General features: G+C 39.2%; 1 protein-coding gene across 3 annotated transcripts in view; it reads right to left on the reverse strand.

The window, feature by feature from the left end:
* The window catches only part of EP400 (E1A binding protein p400), a 3,509,270-nt gene that overhangs the window by 1,034,027 nt on the left and 2,457,032 nt on the right, over nucleotides 1–18,211 (reverse strand). For all 3 annotated transcript variants that reach the window (XM_044065578.1, XM_044065569.1, XM_044065563.1), the window contains 2 exons: nucleotides 17,820–18,061; nucleotides 15,913–16,086 (listed from right to left, as the gene is read on the reverse strand). In XM_044065578.1, the coding sequence (XP_043921513.1) occupies nucleotides 15,913–16,086; nucleotides 17,820–18,061 (416 nt within the window). The remainder of the gene's footprint in view (nucleotides 1–15,912; nucleotides 16,087–17,819; nucleotides 18,062–18,211) is intronic.

Genomic DNA, 18,211 nt, shown 5'->3' on the forward strand with positions numbered 1-18,211 from the left:
TAAAATATTTGGATATGATCCTTGGCACCCAAGAGTCATTTGTGATGTCTAGCCAGACATTTTGGTGGAAGGATAAGTGCCTCCCAACTGCCTCCAGAGAGGGACAGGTAGACAACCTTTCAGGAATGCTGGAAAGATCTGTCTGAGAAAGAATATCGAGATCCTTGATTATGCGGACCCCCTTTGCTGGGTGTGAGACATCTATCACTGTAGTTATTTCCCCCTCTTCCTGTGGGGGAAAATTCCTTATGTGATTCCTGGAAAGGGCCTTGAGATTTTCTGAACCACATTTTCTTACTGCTAATTTGGTTCTTACAGAAAGGTCTCTGCAGGATAGAAAAGCAAATTCCAATGGTAGACAAGGTCTTTCCATCCTGTTCACTGAGGGAGAGAGTCCCTTTTACTGTTGGGCCAAACAAGGGTGATCCATCACAAGGAGCAATGATGAATGACGCCTTGAAGGTTTCCGCAATACTGCACAATCACACCCAGGAATGTCTCCTTATAGATATGTCTGAACTGTCCACCCTCAAGGTACCTGCAAGATCAACCTCATGGACACGTTTGTAATCAACTGTAGGGTGGCCACTCATGAGGAAAAGGACTTCTGTTCCTCTGCAGACATGGACCCTAGGACAGAATTGGACAGTCCCTTTATCAAATCCCTCTGTAATCTCATCAAATGTGCCAGATAGTTCAGTGATCATAGGGCAAATTTCGCTGATGCATACACTCGCTTCCCAAACCTGTCCAAAGCCCTAGACTCCCTGTTAGGGGGATGGATAGTGGAGCTTTTTTCAGCAAGCTTTTTTTAGTGGCTGCTGTAACAACCATGGTATCTAAAGGAATCCCTTTAGTCCAGTATCATCTATCAACAGGGGAGCTTAACATTTTGTCAGGGCATTTGGGGATAGGTTCCATGGAGTCTGGTTCCTTTCATCCCCTGTGGGAGACAAGGTCTATAAGCTCATCCACGGGAGGTAAACCAAGACATGGATGGGCCAGACCTGAAGGCTTCCAAGAACACAGCTTCCTCCTGGGAAGGGGTTTGGGAAGACCAACCACTTTTTTGGCAAAGGATTTTTAAGATGTCTCCAAATGAGACATCTTCAGGTGGATATCTTGGGGACCCTTCTGCCTCATCAAAATTGGTGTCTTCCGTGAAGGATTCCTGTGGATAATCAAAGTGCCTCCTCTTGCACATCCACTTCCAAAGGACTTCTTCAGTGAGACACTCTTGGGAGGTATCGGAAGAGATGGGAAGTTCTCTGGTGGGAAGTGGTTGGAAGCTCTTCTGGGCTGTCTGACCATAACATGTAGGATGCAAGGATTCAGACACAGGATCCAAAGAGGGAAGAAGGGTATGGATCCAAAGAAGGGAGAGATGACACTACTCTGGATTGAGGAAAAAGCCCTCATCACCACCTCAAAAGCAGAGGAGTCTGGAGAGGCAGAGGACAATCAGACCGGAGCCAAGGCTTCCAGAGTAGACAACTCCCAAGCTCCCCAAATCTGCCATTCCAGGGTGGGGGGGGGGGGATGACGAATCTCTGAGAGAAAGCTATGGCTCCGGACACTTCATTGTCTAAGTCAACCCCTTGGACCCAACGCCGATGCTGCTGCTCCGACAGCCATCGTGTTACAACAGTGTTGGAGATGAACGGGTCAGGGAAGTAGCCAGAGTGGAGAATGAAATAACTTTTGGATCAGATGGTTCAGTTCCCGGGGCTCTTGGATCCAAGAACTCAAACAACTGGTCAGATCAGAGAAGGAGCAATTAAAGGCTAAAAAGAAGGTTGGGGGCCCATGGATCAGATGGGAGACAGGGCTGGCAAAACCCCCAGTGGATCTGTGTTTTTAAGAATTTCCTCATCATCCTATCCACCTCCGCTTCAGACAGACTACAGGAAGACCTAACAGAAGAGGATGCGGAAGGTGGCCTTGAAGACTTCTAAGGCATTTCTTTTAAAACGGTAGACCTCAGTCTCGGAGACACCTGCGTCAGAGAGAACCTGGGAGCATGGGGCTGAAGAGATGGAACAGTAGCTTGTGCCTGGTCCAAAGGTTTTGGGATCTGAGGTTTTAGGAACCACCTCTGGAGGTTCTACAATAGTTGTAGGGTGAGAAGACCGAGTAGAAGAGCATTTACAGTGCTCCCTGGGCTCCTTTGACTTCACGGAAGGGTTTTGAGTGCCTGAAGATAAAGCTAAAGTGGGAAGGAGGCCTTTCAAAATTAGCTTATTCCTCCTGTCGCTAACTGCTCTAGCATTAAAGGCCACACATATGGAAAAAGAGGTGTCAGAAAGTGCTGGGCCCAAACAATAAATGCACTCCCTGTGGGCATCAAACTTGGGGATCTTATACCCACAAGAAGTGCATTTTTTAAATCCAGTCGGCTTATCAGTCATAATGGAAAAACACAAACAAGTTTAAGACATTTTTTTTCTACGAAGAAACAGAAAAGAAAAATAAATAACTACCCATGATGCATATAAGAACGGACTACCAACAATGGTAGGTTAAAAAAACTGAAAATTCGGCAGAGAAGGTTAATGAGGGTAAGAGGGTTAATTTAACTAATAAAGAGAAGAGAAGAAAACTATTAAAAGGTAACAAATAGCAAACTTTCACTCACAAAACCCCAAAGGAGCTTGAGGAATTGCAATCATGACAGTCTTGAAGAGCATCAAATGAGATCTGAGAGTTTGTAGTGGTCAGGGGCATTATGGTAAGGGAAGAGCCTGAGATTCGGATCCTGGAATCATTAGAAAGTGGCAGAGCCAGCTCCGAGGATCAGATCCAAAACCCATTAATTGAGGAACTAATGAAAATTACATCATCACATTAGTAACAAGATAACTGAACCATAGGCTTGGATTACAACAACAAAAATGTGCTACAATTTCAGACTCGCACCTAAAACCATACAACTAGGACTAAGAATTCAACATCCCAGACTATGTTATCACAAAGACAGACTTTAAGAAACCAGGAGTTGTACTACTGCAAACATCTCAATATCCAAACTAAACATTTAAGAAGTGCTTCACTTTTTAGGTATTTGATAGTTGAGTCAGCACAGAAAACTCATGCATATCAGATGCATTTACATCACGTAAGACCAAGCTCATCTACTAACCTTAGACAAGTTCTACAAAAACTCCTCTGAAGAACTAGTATTAGTCAAGGACTACAGCACACTTTAGAATTTAGCAGAATGTTTTTACTTTTTATATAAGCTATAGCATTAAAGCACAATGACACTGGAACTCAGAGGTGATGTAATACCTTTTATTGGACCAACACAGTTTTTGCAATTATTTAATCTTTGAGGTATAGAACAGCCAGTGGCGTAACTACGTTAGAAGCACCCCGAGGCAAACTTTTCCTAGGTGCCCCAACACCCCCCCCCCCCCTGGGAACCCAAGCCATCGAGATGACCGAAGCCAAAGAAATCACATATAGTAGCACAAAAAATGCTTTATAACTTCCTACTAATAGTTGCATTAAAGACTTGTTTTATATCTTAATATTGTATGAAATAACCAAAGCAACTTAAGGTTAACAAGTTTTTCTTTTACTGAAGATTTAATTTTAATTGGTGGACCACCAGGGTGGCTTGCTTTTAAATTTATTATATTTTGGTCTATATGGGTCTGACAATTCTATACATCTATTTATGTTTGTCTAATTATAAAACTACTTTGTGAATGTGATGTTATACATGCAATATGAAATTTGTATATACTATGTTTTTGTGCTATCCTAAATTCTATACTATATTGAGTGTTTTTTTTAATGTTCATAATCAATACTGTAGACTGAATACTGCTGTTCATATTCAAAACAATATAATTGTACTGTCTTTTGGAGCTTTTCTGCACTAAAAATGGGCTCCTAGCCCCATCAGACTTTCCCAGTTAACAAATGTAATTAATTAATTAATTAAGTAATTAATTAATTAATTAATTAATTAATTAATTAATAAGTGAATTTTGAGACTTCATCATATAATTTTATATATATGCACAAGTCATAATACAGAATGGTTGGATTCTAAAACAAACTATCCTGGACCATATAAAAGAGGTAATCAAAAATCCAGCAAACAATGCCATTCCACCACACTTTACTGGGAAATAGTAACTATGGAAAACCTATACTTAACATACTCAAAGTGATGTGGGAGGAAACTGAAGCACCCGGAGGAAACCCACGCCAACCACAGGGAGAACATGCAGACTCCACACAGAAGGCACCCCAGCCAAGGATCAAACAGGAGAACCTCTTGCTATGAGGCGACAATGCTAACCACTGCATCACCATGGCCACCCACCTGCAATACAGTACTACAAGCCATTATTCTTTCAGTACAACAAGAAACCTATAAGAGGCTTTGTGAAATGAAATAAAGTTGATCCAAATAAAATATGAACGTATTTGTGGCCCCTTATAACCTAGTATTTTGATCATCACAATATATATATATATATATATATATATATATATATATAGAATGCAGTAAAACCAAACAAAACTTGGCAACTACACAAAACAATGACTCTGTGACAATAATAAAATACCACATCCGGAATGCCATTATACAATGCTGAGTTGACAGCCATAAAGCATAAAATGTAATAAATGTATTAAACGATAACTATGTGCAAATAATACATAACTACATATTGAATGGTACAAAGTGGAAATTCACCAGAAGCAGGGACCAATTAAAAAACATTTAAAAAAATATTCTAGACCATCCTGAGAGGAGTACATGTGTACTCCTTGTCATTGTTGAGTGACTCACTATGGCAGTGAGACTATTATGCTAACTTGCAGCTACAAACTCTGGTGCTGCTTGGCTTTTGAGGAGTGTGGTTACCTGTCACACACCAGTATGAGCAGATTCTGTCACTGAAAAGCTTTGCGGGGAAACTCAGTAAATTACTTTTGCTTCTGTTATATTTATAGCACATCTATTGTTAACTTACTTGCTTAGTCAAATTAATTCCTGTCTTGAAGCTCTTCTCTAGTTTTGAATAGCTGTTCCATTTCATTGAATTATATTTCAGTGTTTGTAAGGTATGCATATGACAGATTACAAAACATTGGTAATAATGATCTTCCTTCATCAGCTAGCACTTTTTAACAGAACTGTTCCCGTTTTGCTTTTTTAAATCCGTCAAATCACATTTGATAAAAAGGAGACATCATTCAGTCAACAACAGTAACAGAATTACCTTAGTTGGGTTTAACACCTTCTGGAAATGGATACAACTGCTGGCCACTGATGTAATGTTTTCTCTGTCATCCAGAGATCTCTGTTTCAACTTTTGTTAACTGTAGCAGTAACACGTATCTCGCGCCTACATTTGTTTCCCCTTGTGTGTAAATAAACCAAATGCAAGAGGGATATCACTCTGCAGAGCAAGAGTTCCCTCCTAAACCTCATAATCCAGCCAAAAGAAACAAAGCCAGCGACTGTCCGACCATGTCTGAAACCCCGATCGCTCTACACGACGCCCGTGCAACGAAATTCCCGCGAGAGCGGAGAGAGAGCTCTCAGCTCACTCCTCATTGGCCCTGACTGCAAGGGAAGCAGTTTGGAGTTCCTGTGTTCTGTGCGGTAGTTGACCGCACAGATGTCTGGGTATCCTACAGCACAGGTTGCTGGGTACCCGTTTCTCTGCATTCGGACTGACGATAAAGGCAGTCTGAATGACATTTTTGTTTCACGGATTTTTTTTCTTGTTTTTTTTTCTAGGTGGGAGGGCTGCAGACTGGGATTCTTACCACCGGACGATGGACATTTACTAAATAAGCAAAGTGCAATCCGTGACAACATCCGTCGGCCCAAAGCGCCCCCTGCTGCTTGGCGCCCTGAGGCAATTGCCTCACTTTGCCTCTTGTAGTTACGCCTCTGAGAACAGCTCCTGATGAAGAGTTCCTGTTAGCCCGATAGCTCAGGTAACTCAGAAACTACACAACTTCACATGAGCAGCAGCTACATTTCTTGACTTTCTGAAGACTTTTTACTGTCTTAAACAACCTCCCTTTGACAGGCTGAGAAAATCAGGATGCAGCCAATAAGGCAGAGATTGGTTCAAAAGCTCTTTCTACAGCTGTTACATGACAAAATATATTAACCTCAAGCTTTAACTCACACAAAAGAATCTTTCAAGGCTCAGTGTTTGGATAAATTGTACACAATTTACAAACTGCATATACAGGCAAGTAAAAAACACTAGATGCTTCAGTACCATTGCATAGTTTTTTTAAACTTAACAAATGTGCTACATAAACTTCAGAGTGGAATTACTACACTTAGCAGCTAGTTACAACCCAGCAAGATTATCCTCAGTGAGGAAAAGACAAAAGATGCTACCATGTTTCCTGCATGATTCCAAGATAAAAGTACACAATAATTTTTTACGCTAATCTAAAGAAAACCTAAAGATAATTTCAAGTACACACATTGCTGGAAAATCTAGTTAAAATGAGGTCATTCTCAGCTGGAAATACCTAGTCACATTTCCTTATGTCTACCGAGTTTCAAGAACTACAACGACAGAATAAAGAATATGGTTCTACACAAAATCAATTCATACCTATTACAATCAACAGGGGAAACTCTATAGAAAGAGTCACTGTTAACTAAAATTTTGTAAGCATCATATGCCATAAACAAAATGCAAATGCAACTAACAGGCTGGAATGTACATGGTTGTTACAGCAACAACCTCAAGTTACTTTAGTCACAAACTGCTCTACAAGCAGCTACAGATGGATTTAACCACACTTACTACATATAAAACTGACCCAAATCAGCTCTTTCTTGCCTAGCTCTGTAGTGTGGAGGGAAGAAGCCCTGACTGTGATTCAAATTACCAGTGTACAAATAGCATCTCAAACACGGGAAAAGCTGGGGGGGGATAAGAGGCTTGCACCAGTCTGTTCATAGGTGTGTACTAGGTCAACGGCCCTGGAGCCTTTATAAGCCTGGCCCATAGAAGTGCTCTGGTATCATGCCACCTTTAGTTCCCAGTGTCTCTATCAAGTAGAGGCACTGGAGTGATTCCCAGGGTGAACTTTCTGTTTCCCATCCACTCATCAAGATTTCTCTTGAAAAGGGCCAGTGAGGTGCTCTGCTTGACCTGTACGAGAAGTCTATTCCAGGGCATGGGCAGTCTCTGGGTTATGAACCTGTCCCTCCAGCATGTTCTGTTGATTGTGATAATGATGTTGAGGTCCCTGGAACGTGTGGTGAGGAGGGATTGGGATTTCTTTACGTGTAATATTTCTAACAGGGCTGGGTCAGATATGGCTTTGCATGTCAAGCAGAGATCGCCTCAAGAGACAATATCAGACAGAGAAAAGCTGGAGTTATTTGAGTCTGTCCATGTAGGACATGTGTTTAAGGCCTAGGATCCTATTCGTGAGGTACTTTTGTGGCTTTTGCAGTTGTTTAGTGAGGTACATGCCAAATGGGGCATTATACTCATAGGTTCATCTTACATGGAGGATATTGTGGTCTCCTAGTGGTCTGACTTGCACCCATGCACCCTAGTGGTCTGACTTGCACCCATGCATATAGAAGTCAGCATGCTGTAAAGGCCGCACACCAGAAAAAGTGGGCTTACCTTTCCAGGGGCAGTGAAGGTAATTCTCATAGGCATGTGTGTTGAAAAGCACATATATTAGGAGGATGAAGGATGCCTCTACAGTGACACAGGTGCTCATTTCAATTAGTGAGGCAAAGAACACAAGCAAAACAGCAATAATAGCTGCCCCAGTAACAGCCTCCACTATCGGGTCTCACCTCGCAGGAAAAGAATGGACCAAGAAATGGCTCCTGCCCTACGAAGAATGAATGGGTCGACAGTTCAACAAAACAGCTAACTGTCATCTGGCAGCAGGGACTCAAAAAACTCCATTAATTAAATTTACCTCAGCTTTAAGGACCACAATGACACAAGAAATCTATCAGCAAAAAGCTAGGTGCTCTGTACAGCAATAAACCATACTTAGTACTATCAAAACGGGTAAACTGCGAAGAGCCATTTTTACTAAACCTTTGAGCAGACTGCTTGTCATGAGTTTCCTTATAATCTGTAAGACCCATCTGTCTTGTGTTATGTCTTCCCAGTGATAGCAGAAGGAAGAAAGCCTCTTGCCAAGTGGTGGGGCTGGGATGAGACTTTTGTGTTTGTGTGTATGTGGGGGGACTGCTGGAAGTAGTCACAGCTATTTCCAGGTGAGGGGGGTTTGGCAGGATCCTCGAATCTCTCAAGTCTGGAAAATTGTTGGTTTGCCACTTTCTTTGCTGCATGGACAATTCCACCTTGAGCGGTTTCACTTTTTCATGTTTAGGCAGGAAGGGCCAAAACTTAATATGATAGTTTCTTCTGGTCTAGTTTATCAAACACTCTTTCTGCTGGGGGGGGGGGGGTCTAAAAAACAACTCCTTGTCCAAAAGAGCATAAAGGAGTTCAGCTTTTACCTGGTCTGAGAGGCTGTGTCCACAGCCAGGCATGTCTCCAAGTGACTGACCCTGTGGCAGCTGCCCTGCTTGATGCATGTAAATCATCATATCTGTTACGAAAAAATATGTCTCATGATTATTCTTCACAAAATGCATATTAACTTGCAGTTTCTTCACAAATGAGTCAAATAAAATGTTTATGTTGAAAACAAAATATAATATGGAAGCATTATTATGCAAAATACAGTTTCACAAAAGCTGGAGCTTTAAATTTCAAGAGCTTTACAACTGCATTCTCTTTATAATCAAATTACGGAGTTCTGACGAATAATTCACGACAAAGCAAGCACTGAATGAGTTAAGGGATGTTACTATGTATAAGACTGGTTTCAAAATGTTAATGGAGGAAAGAAAGAAAAACAATTTGTCAGGAATTTTTTGTACCCTCTGGCCTTCTCAGGCTGGGGGATGATTGTTGCAAGGATGTCTGTAAAGACAGGGCATACTGGTACTGAATGTTGCAAGGTCAAAAGATAAGATTCTTAGACCAAATGGTGTAGGTTTTAAAAAGGCATACTTTCAACGGTTCACAGGAAGCTCTGTGCAAGAATCACAAGGGCATAAAATATTTATAAATACACTGATATGTTAAAAAGCTATGTTAATCCCACAGTTCTGCATTTATGAAATTGAAAAAAAAATACAATACAATACGAAGCTGTTTTGTTCTTTGAAACTGATTTGAAAATCTTGTTAGGCAGTCTCCTAGCGCTGTTTATGGAATAAACCAGTACTTTGCACATCACAAAACATTATTCTCGACACAAGACTAAAAAGGTAAAACTCTGTTATTTATTTGTGCACTTGAACATTTGGTGCTGTGCTCTGGATCTGGACATTGGTATTGCTGCAGGGCAGTATGAAATAAATTACAAGGGTCCAGCACAGAAAGTTCTTCAGTGAACTCTACATGTTCTGTATGGAATAGTCAGAGATTCAGATATTTAACTATTCAGGGTGTGCAAACATACTAGACTAAAAAAATGGGAAAAATGGATTTGTGGAAAAATACCCCCCCCCCCCTTTTTGAGATAACTGTAGCTAAAAAATGGAATAAGTGGAATAACGGCTTTGTTAAATGACTGAGTTTTCTTGTTACGTATATGTAAAGTAATAGTGGGAGGACCCCACAGAAATTTGCCTGTTACGTATATGTACAGTAATAGTGGCAGGACCCCACAGAAAATAAGAACAAGTTTATTAATGTATATGCACATACAATAAAAAGGGAAAATTAACACAAGGAAGCGCCTTGTGAAGGGCAGTACCCTCAAGACTAAAAAATGTTTTGTGTTGTTGTTTAATGTACAAGCGAAAAAAGAGAAAAAGGTTAAAGTTAAATCAAGGTAAGTCTTAATAAGAAAAATAGGAACAAAGTTAAGCAAACAGATATCACAATAGTTACACTAAATGATACCATGGGGAGAAGACAGAGAAATGATGAGGGAAGCATGCAGAGGGAAAAGGAGTAGAAAGAAGAGAAGTGAGAAAGATGCAAAGAGAAGAGGGAGGTAGGATGAAGAACAGGCAGTAACATACCTCTCAATTGTACATATTTTCTCAGAATGCCCAGATTTATGCCTAATATTGTTGGTGTGTTCCTCACAAAATGTGTGACTTTCGGGATTTTTGTGGCAAAATCAGTGTGGACTGGATTCACTAAATAATGACAGTCATTTGAGTTTCAGATTTTATATCCTTCATAAAAATGCACGGTGACACAATATCTTTTATTCTAGCAACTTTCTACAGTTACAAGAGCAATATTTAAAATGTTAAATAAGAAGAATATATACTCCCAATGAGCTCCTATAACCTCCAGAAGTACAACTGAAAGAAACAATACAGTACCAGAGAACAAAAGTCCTTCCAGGAGGCAGACAACAGCAATTTCCAATGTAGTTCAAAGAATAATCCACAAAAAGTCTTCAGAGACAGCTCCACAAGGAAAAACAGGAACATTCAATTCTGATAAAACACAGCACTGCTTTATTCGAACCAAACACAAGCGCTTTCACTACTGCTTCTTCAGGTGTATGAAAAAAGTTAAAATAGCACCTGTTTAAATACCAAACAACTGAGCACATGATCAATTAGTTTAAAGGCAACATGTCACAAAAAACTTGCCTAAAGGATAAAATACAAAAATACATTTAAAACACACATAAATATATATAACTAAATGTATAACTAAATGTATAAAGTGCATTAATAAGTATACATAGAAAATAATAAATAAAACTAATAAAAACAGTTACCTACGTAGTTTCCTTTTCTTTAATGTTGGCTTCATGGGCATACTATTATTCAAACCATGGCCAAATGTAGCCCTCAGCATAACAATCCACCTAGCTTCAAGTTCTTCAGTTCTTCCTCTGACATCACTAAACCTATCACTGACAATAGCTTTTGATATTATATATGATATTATTTTGATATATTGTTATCAAGGGAATACTGTCCCTCAGTCACAGGAACTCAGGTGTTGGACGCTGTGGCCTGCTCAATGGCTTCAGACACAACTGACAGTAGACTGGTGTCTGACTCTGAGGTGCAAGCCTGAGTCACAGTGGCCTCTGAAGGGGTTGCTCCAGAGGATTTGGGCATAATAGGCGTCAGATCAAGAGGCTGCAAATGCGAATCACCGGTGTTGGTGACATCAATTTTTTTCAAGGGCCCCAGTCCCAGAAATGCTCTCATTGTCCATGACGTTTTTCTCCTTCAGTTGCTTATCTTCACACTTTTAGGGAAGATGGTCTAGAAATCAGTGGACACCATAGCGTGTGAAGCCCTGCTCTACTAGAAACTATACACTGCTGAAGGGGCTCAACCTTATATTTAACAGTTTTGGAATTAAGCCTAGCACAGAACAGACAGTAAGAAACATCGTGCTGTAGGCCTAAACAAAAGAGGCAACAGGAATGAAAATAATTTTGGGGAATCTGCTTCCCAAAAGAAATACAGTTAACTTTCTTAAACATTAGCAATGAGCAATTACAAAATGCACAGAAAGAATGTCTCCAATGGGGTACTTATCTGAGACCTCTTAATTCTCTATAATTCAAGCCTATCAACAGACAGACAATGCTAAGAAATGTATTGTGGAACAGCTGCCCTCTTTGTACACTGATGTCCAGATGTCTGACAGCATCAGATGTCCACTGGCTGGGGGATGGTGAAGAACTCTGGTATTCAGGCCAGCAACAGGCTTCGACACAGTATTGTGACACTGACTACTGTTAATATCTTCAGTTTCTAGGCAACTAACAAGCTCACTAAAAAAAATAACTACATTTTCGGCAAAATAAAGACACTTTTAGCTATAAACTGCACTTCAAATGGCAAAGCCCATATTTAGAAAAATGTATCTCTTCTTACTTGGGTTCAAAGGGCAATACAAGCTTACATATAAAGGGTCATCGAGAAGCTTAGTAATGACACTACTTAGCACTCTAAGCATATTAGTGATCCTTTGTAAGAAGATTTTGGTCCACATACCACAGGTAATTTACTCCAATCATCAAGTCTGGGTTTCAAAACAGACAGGGTATCACAATGTCTGAAGTGTAGAGGGAGTTTATTTCAAAAGTTGGGAATGTCTTAAATTACAAATATGTCACACCAACAGATGTTGTTGTTCTGGCAGTGAAGGCTGCAGTCTTTGGCAGAAGTTAGAAGGATTGCTGTCTGTTGAATCTACAAAGGTGGAAGGGGTATAAAAGGATAGAGATGTTCAGTACTTGAAAGGCTAAATTAAGCAAACTCCTCAGGAGTTTGCATGAGGCAGAGTACAGAGATAAGTCTTTTAGTCTTTCAAGGGATCTCAAACTGTGTAGTCAGGAAATCTTCTTGATCAGCAACCTTTGGGGACCTTCAAGTTGGTGAAGATGCAAAAAAAAAAGGTGAAATATGCACTAAGGGGCACTGCATTCAAGAACAGGCCTAGTAACAGAAAGACTATCACTGCATGAGGCCTTGATGAGCTAACCCTAAAAATCATCTGAGCAAGGTAAACCTTCTAACCACAATCCAGGCAAGGTGATTAAAAGAAAGACCATTACCAACATATGTATCAAAGCCCTGAACAAGTTTTGAGAGGAGTATCATCAATTTGGTAACAGGAGGGAGATGAAATCTTCCTTAAGCATAACTACATAGTAATTTTAGCACTCGAGGAAGGCCTATGACTGAAACACCAGGCAATGATCTGGTTCATGCCTTGCTTAAGTATTCAAATGTCTGAGGAGGATTGGACAGATGACTGCAAACATGGTGCCATTATAAACATCCCAGAAGGCACCAAAATCCTTCAAAAGGATCTTTTCCGAATAGTTGGTGTAAAAACCACAGACAAACTAAATGCCAGGTAATGTAAAACTGTGCCCTTTGGCAAACATGACTTTTCTTATAACTACCTCACTGACAACACACCTCTGAAAGTTGATCCAACTGTCAGGGATCAGGGAACATGTATAGATAATGAACATGTATTCACTATTGAAAAATCCTTCTTCATCACACTGTTTATATCTAAAGGTATGATAGTCAAGTCCTGGGTGAAATCATTCTACTGTAATCCTCTATCACTGGGCCGATCATTGAATAAAATCCTAATTTGGCAAGTACCTGTCCAAACGCATGTCACAGCTGGAACAATCGCATCACTTCTTTTCTAAAAAGTAAAGGACCTGAAACACAAATGCTATATAGACCATCTCAAAGCCTTACTCTCTTCTCAGTATCATACAGACTACTACGAGATGATCTCTGCGTCATTTATAAAGTCTTGGCAGACCCTATCCTGTCAGACGTATTACAGATTTTTCAAGTACAATGGTAGGGTGAACACTCACAACAGATCTCGATCACTTTGTAACGCAACTAAAATATGCTGGACAGACAGGCAAGTATCACAGAGAATGCCACTTCTATGAAACAGTCTTCCGCTCTACACAGACATCCCAACATATCCTAGTTTTTCCTGCTTAGTCTTATTTGTATACAAAATATAAAGGCTAAAAAAGAACATGGAAAATTAAGGTTAGGGTTCTTATGATCCTCAAAGATCAATAACCTAGTAAGTACCTTTAAACCTATGACTCCAGTTTGGAGTCATTAGCAAACTTTGCTAGGTGCATTCCTTTCACATCTGCTACCATTTCTGAGAAGCAGATGTCAAAGAGCAGTGGGGCACAGGACACCCAGTGGAATGATGTTGGCGACACCCTGCTAGCTAGATGAAGCACTGCACATGTTAACAGTGCAGCCAGTGGATTACACGGGATTAAATAAAGATGTGAGAATACCTAAGATACCAGAATATGGCATGCTGGCAAAGGCCTCTCTCATCCAAGGTTTCAGAGACTCTTTCAAAGTAAGCAAATAGTTTTGAACAAATCAACTCACCCAAAAGATATTAGAACCACTAACTAATATTTTTATGAAAATAAAACACCTTACCAAATTTGGAAATAAAGCACCCAGTGCATTTCCATCTATTAAAAGGAACAATCCTCCCACTGACATATGATGTATCATTGTTTCACTGCCTTTCAAAATCGCCTATAGATGTTATATCCCCCATCCTCCTGCCAAATCGATTAAATAACCTAACAACCTCCCTTCTATTTTTTTACATTGCATCTTCTATTTCTATATTCTTGCTCTCCAACTTCTGTCCAAGAAACCTCCAAAATTACTATACTCATTAATCCCTGTACCTGTTAATATCTCATTCAGCAGTACCTCTGTAACAGGAACTACATCACAGAAGTTTAAATGATCTTCACAATCCTTGTTTTTAGCTATACTCCAATTTAAGAACAATGACACAGCTTTCTATTGATTTTACCTACTGTCAAATTAGCTAAACTTTATTTGCCTGTCTTTACAAATGTCAGCATTGTAAAAAGTGACTACTACTGCTCTATTAGTGGTCATATTCTCCGTTCAACTAAAAAAGCAAGAAAGAGAATCTCATTCATAGGACAAACAGCGGAAGAGGATCAACTGCTCACGTATGAGATGAAGACAGGACTGCTAAAAAAATAGCAATGAAAACATCCTGTCCCTCATCAAATAGATGAAAGGGGATTCACTACTAAATCAAGTGAGATACTAAATCTGATGGGGTTCTCTACCTTCGTGTCACTCTTAATGGACATCCACTATTGCACGAAAAGGACAAATGTCTGTCTTTACTTCTTCTGAAACTTCTGAGGACTGCTACAATGAGTGCAGGACCATCATTGTTCTTTAGGACATTTGGCTAAAAGCTAAGTAAGTGCAAGAGTTTACTTTTTGGTTCTTTTCTCATGCAGGTGCTGGGAGAGCACAGACTGGTTTAAAAGAATGAGGAGGACAGCAGACTTTTTGTTGAGTATCCCTTTTAGGAAGACTTAAGCTACAAAAAAAAAAAAAAGGAAACTTTTACCAATATTCTTTACACAATGAAGAAAAAAGAGCTACGCATTGAAGTCTAGAAGGCAAATGTGAAGGGAAGCTGTCTAGACTACAATATCTGGGGTGTCCGAAGTACATCTCACTAGTACTTTCTTCTCTCAGCTCCTCAGTTAGTCTCTGCAATCTGTTAGAATGAAAGTGACAAGTTTCCACAGGTTCCTTGGAACTACAGCAGCATGTGCAAAACAATGAAAATAAGAACCCACAGGATGGAAGAAACCCAAAGGATGTTTTAAAGTCCACCATTAAAAGGGTCAGTGAAAATCTATTTACAATATAATCCCTCCAGAAAGTATTCAGAAGCTGGAAACTCATTTACTAAGGAACCAATATGAAAAAAAAGTGGATAGCAAAAGAGGTAATTTCTTGTAAATAGAAGCACTCAGAGGAAGAACATACAAGACTTTTACTTTGCAGGAAAAAAACACGTCTTAACCCACAGAAGAGTATGCACGGTATAGGTTACACAGAGTCGAAAGAATGATTCTTCAAAAGATGAAAAGATGACAATGTAATGTGAAGTATCTTATTGTTAATTTCAGTTCAATGATGAAGCCAGAGTGAAGGTAGTTAAATTAAATGCTAAGAAAGGTTCTAAAGAATAAAATAATGAAAATGTTATAATTCAAATGATCATTCTCCACATATATCCATGTTCATCCTAAAAAAATAATCCTTGATGTACAGGTATTTTTCTGCACAGGACAAGACAGAGCAGGAAATATTTCATAATGCCAGCTATTACTGTAACATGGAAATAAAGAAAATGTTTTCAGTTCAGCAACTGATTAAACAAATTGTTTAACAAAAAAAATATCAATGTTTCCAGTTACTTGCTTAGATTTTTTTTTTAAATGCACATTATCAGGCTTTTGCTTTTCTTGATCTTTTTAATTAATTCTCACCCGCCCTTCCTCCCGAGGGATGATGACACTCTCATATCTGTTCCGACACTGTTTTGGCGAGCGGTAAATGCGGCTACATACATTCACAACATCACTGACAAGGTCCCAGTTCGGTGTATGCGCTGGTGAAATAATGCTCAAGTTTAGAGGTAACTCAAGTAGCTGTTTCACAGCCTGTGGACAAAAAAAAAAAAAAAAAAAAAATCAAGCCATTTGCTGAAAACAGTAGCAGTAGTAATAATACTAATAAGCAAACAGCAGCATTAACCATCATCACGCATATTAACATAACAAATTCCAATGCCTAGCAGCCTGATGCATGGTTAGGATAGTATCCCTCTCCATACACAAGTATTTGGACAGCCCATGGACAGATCGTCTTCTTTGAAGTGAAGTCTGCCATTCATTTCTGACTGATCACATGCTGGAACCCTGCAAAATCTACCAAACCACTTAGTACATACATGTGGGGAAAGCACCAACCTCACCCACTCAAAACTCACCACCACTTCACTTCTCAAACTGAACTAGGACAAAACTGAACAAAAAAATGTGAATAAAACTGATTCCAGCATCAAGAATGACATACAATGACCAGTAACCATCATACACTTCTGTTTCCCAACAAATAAATCAAGATAAAGCCTGAATGCAATGTATTGTTAATGTACTCCACTTTTTTTTAAGTTTATGGACAAAAGAATGGAGCCTTTAAAAAACTATTATGCACAGCAGTCACATAAAATAATCCCATAATCAAGCGAACCCCAAAAAGATGTTAGATCACCTTACCGTACATACCACTGAGTTAACATGGATTAAGGAAGCACTGATCAGGTAGTGTGACACCAGAGCCCACTGGTGATTAACTAGCACACACAATATCGGAACTGTCTGGCAATACATGATATTCTACTATAAAACTGAAGACAAGTAATTTTAATTCTAGAAGCAAGATGCAGTTTTCTAGTATTTATGCAACACCTTCTACCCATTCTATGTAAAGTGATGATGGATCCCAACAACAGCAGCTAGTGTTAAGAACCCTGTTATGAGAAATGCTGAATACCACGCTCTTACACTTACATATACATTAAATTGCAAAATATCTGAAATTCCTTGAATATACAAAAGAATTTAAACGGTTAAAACATGCAAGACTTCAGATAACTAAATTTAAAGAAAATGTCATGAAAAAAAGGATCTATAATATTAAATTGGACAAGAAAATAAGGAGATCACAGTTGCAGAAACAAACTGAACACATCTCTTAAAATTTTACAGGATGAAAAATGCACAGAAGGGCATCCAAAAGTTTGCATGACCAAGCCATAAAAGTTGCAGTGCTAGCAATTTGGAATGCAATGTTAAGTCCGCTAACAGAACCAACTCAATTAAAAAGGTGTTGTGTGTACAAAAAAAGTTGAAACACTGCTTGTTAGTGTACCACAATAGAAAACAATATTCATACAGAGATCTTTACCAGTGGACTTGTTGCAACTCCAGTAGTATATAATTCTGGGCAAAAACCTACTGTTGCAGATACAAGGTGCTTTATTATTGGAGATATTAAATTTTAGACAGCCTCATCTCAATTTTTTTATGCTAGTTTGGAAGTCTCGAGGCACCCACTGATGATCAAATAAGAAATTAGATCCCATTTCAAGGTCACTTTTAACCCCCAGAGTTTGAAGAGATATTAATAAATGAATTACATGCCATGGTGACATTCTACAGCTTCAAATTTTGAGAGACAAATACTTCAGACATGGAACTTATGCAACAGCACATCCTGACCTTGACAAGGCGCAAACTTCATCTGTTTTTCTACAATTTAAATATCCTTTAAAATAAAGCAATAAAACCGTGGTAACATTACATACAGATGGAGAAGGTAATAAAATCACCTGGAGTAGAGCCCAGTCCTCACTGATGAGCCACTCTGGATTATCCTGCCCTGCTTCCACAGTGGTTTTTACAATAGTTGGGAGTGGCTTACTAAACTGTGACTGCTGTTTGAGCAACATGTTCTTCTTCTGGTCTTTGCCTTCTTTCCGCATTTTTAACATGCCTGGGGTTGCTCGGTCAAATAAAGATCTAGGTGGAATGACTGCTTCTCCATGACGCTGTTTCTTTTTTCTTCCTATAGCTGAACAAAGAATAATTTTCATAACTTACTAAAAAACAATAACAAAGACTGCCACATACACACACACCAAACTAATATGCATATAGTGAGTTGAGCATAATTATGTATTGAAGAAAAATGATTTGTAACATGTCTGTATGCTTTAATTAA

Source organism: Protopterus annectens, chromosome 1.part0 (genome assembly GCF_019279795.1).
Source record: "Protopterus annectens isolate FY-2018-M chromosome 1.part0, PAN1.0, whole genome shotgun sequence".
In the NCBI taxonomy this organism is placed as follows: domain Eukaryota; kingdom Metazoa; phylum Chordata; order Ceratodontiformes; family Protopteridae; genus Protopterus; species Protopterus annectens.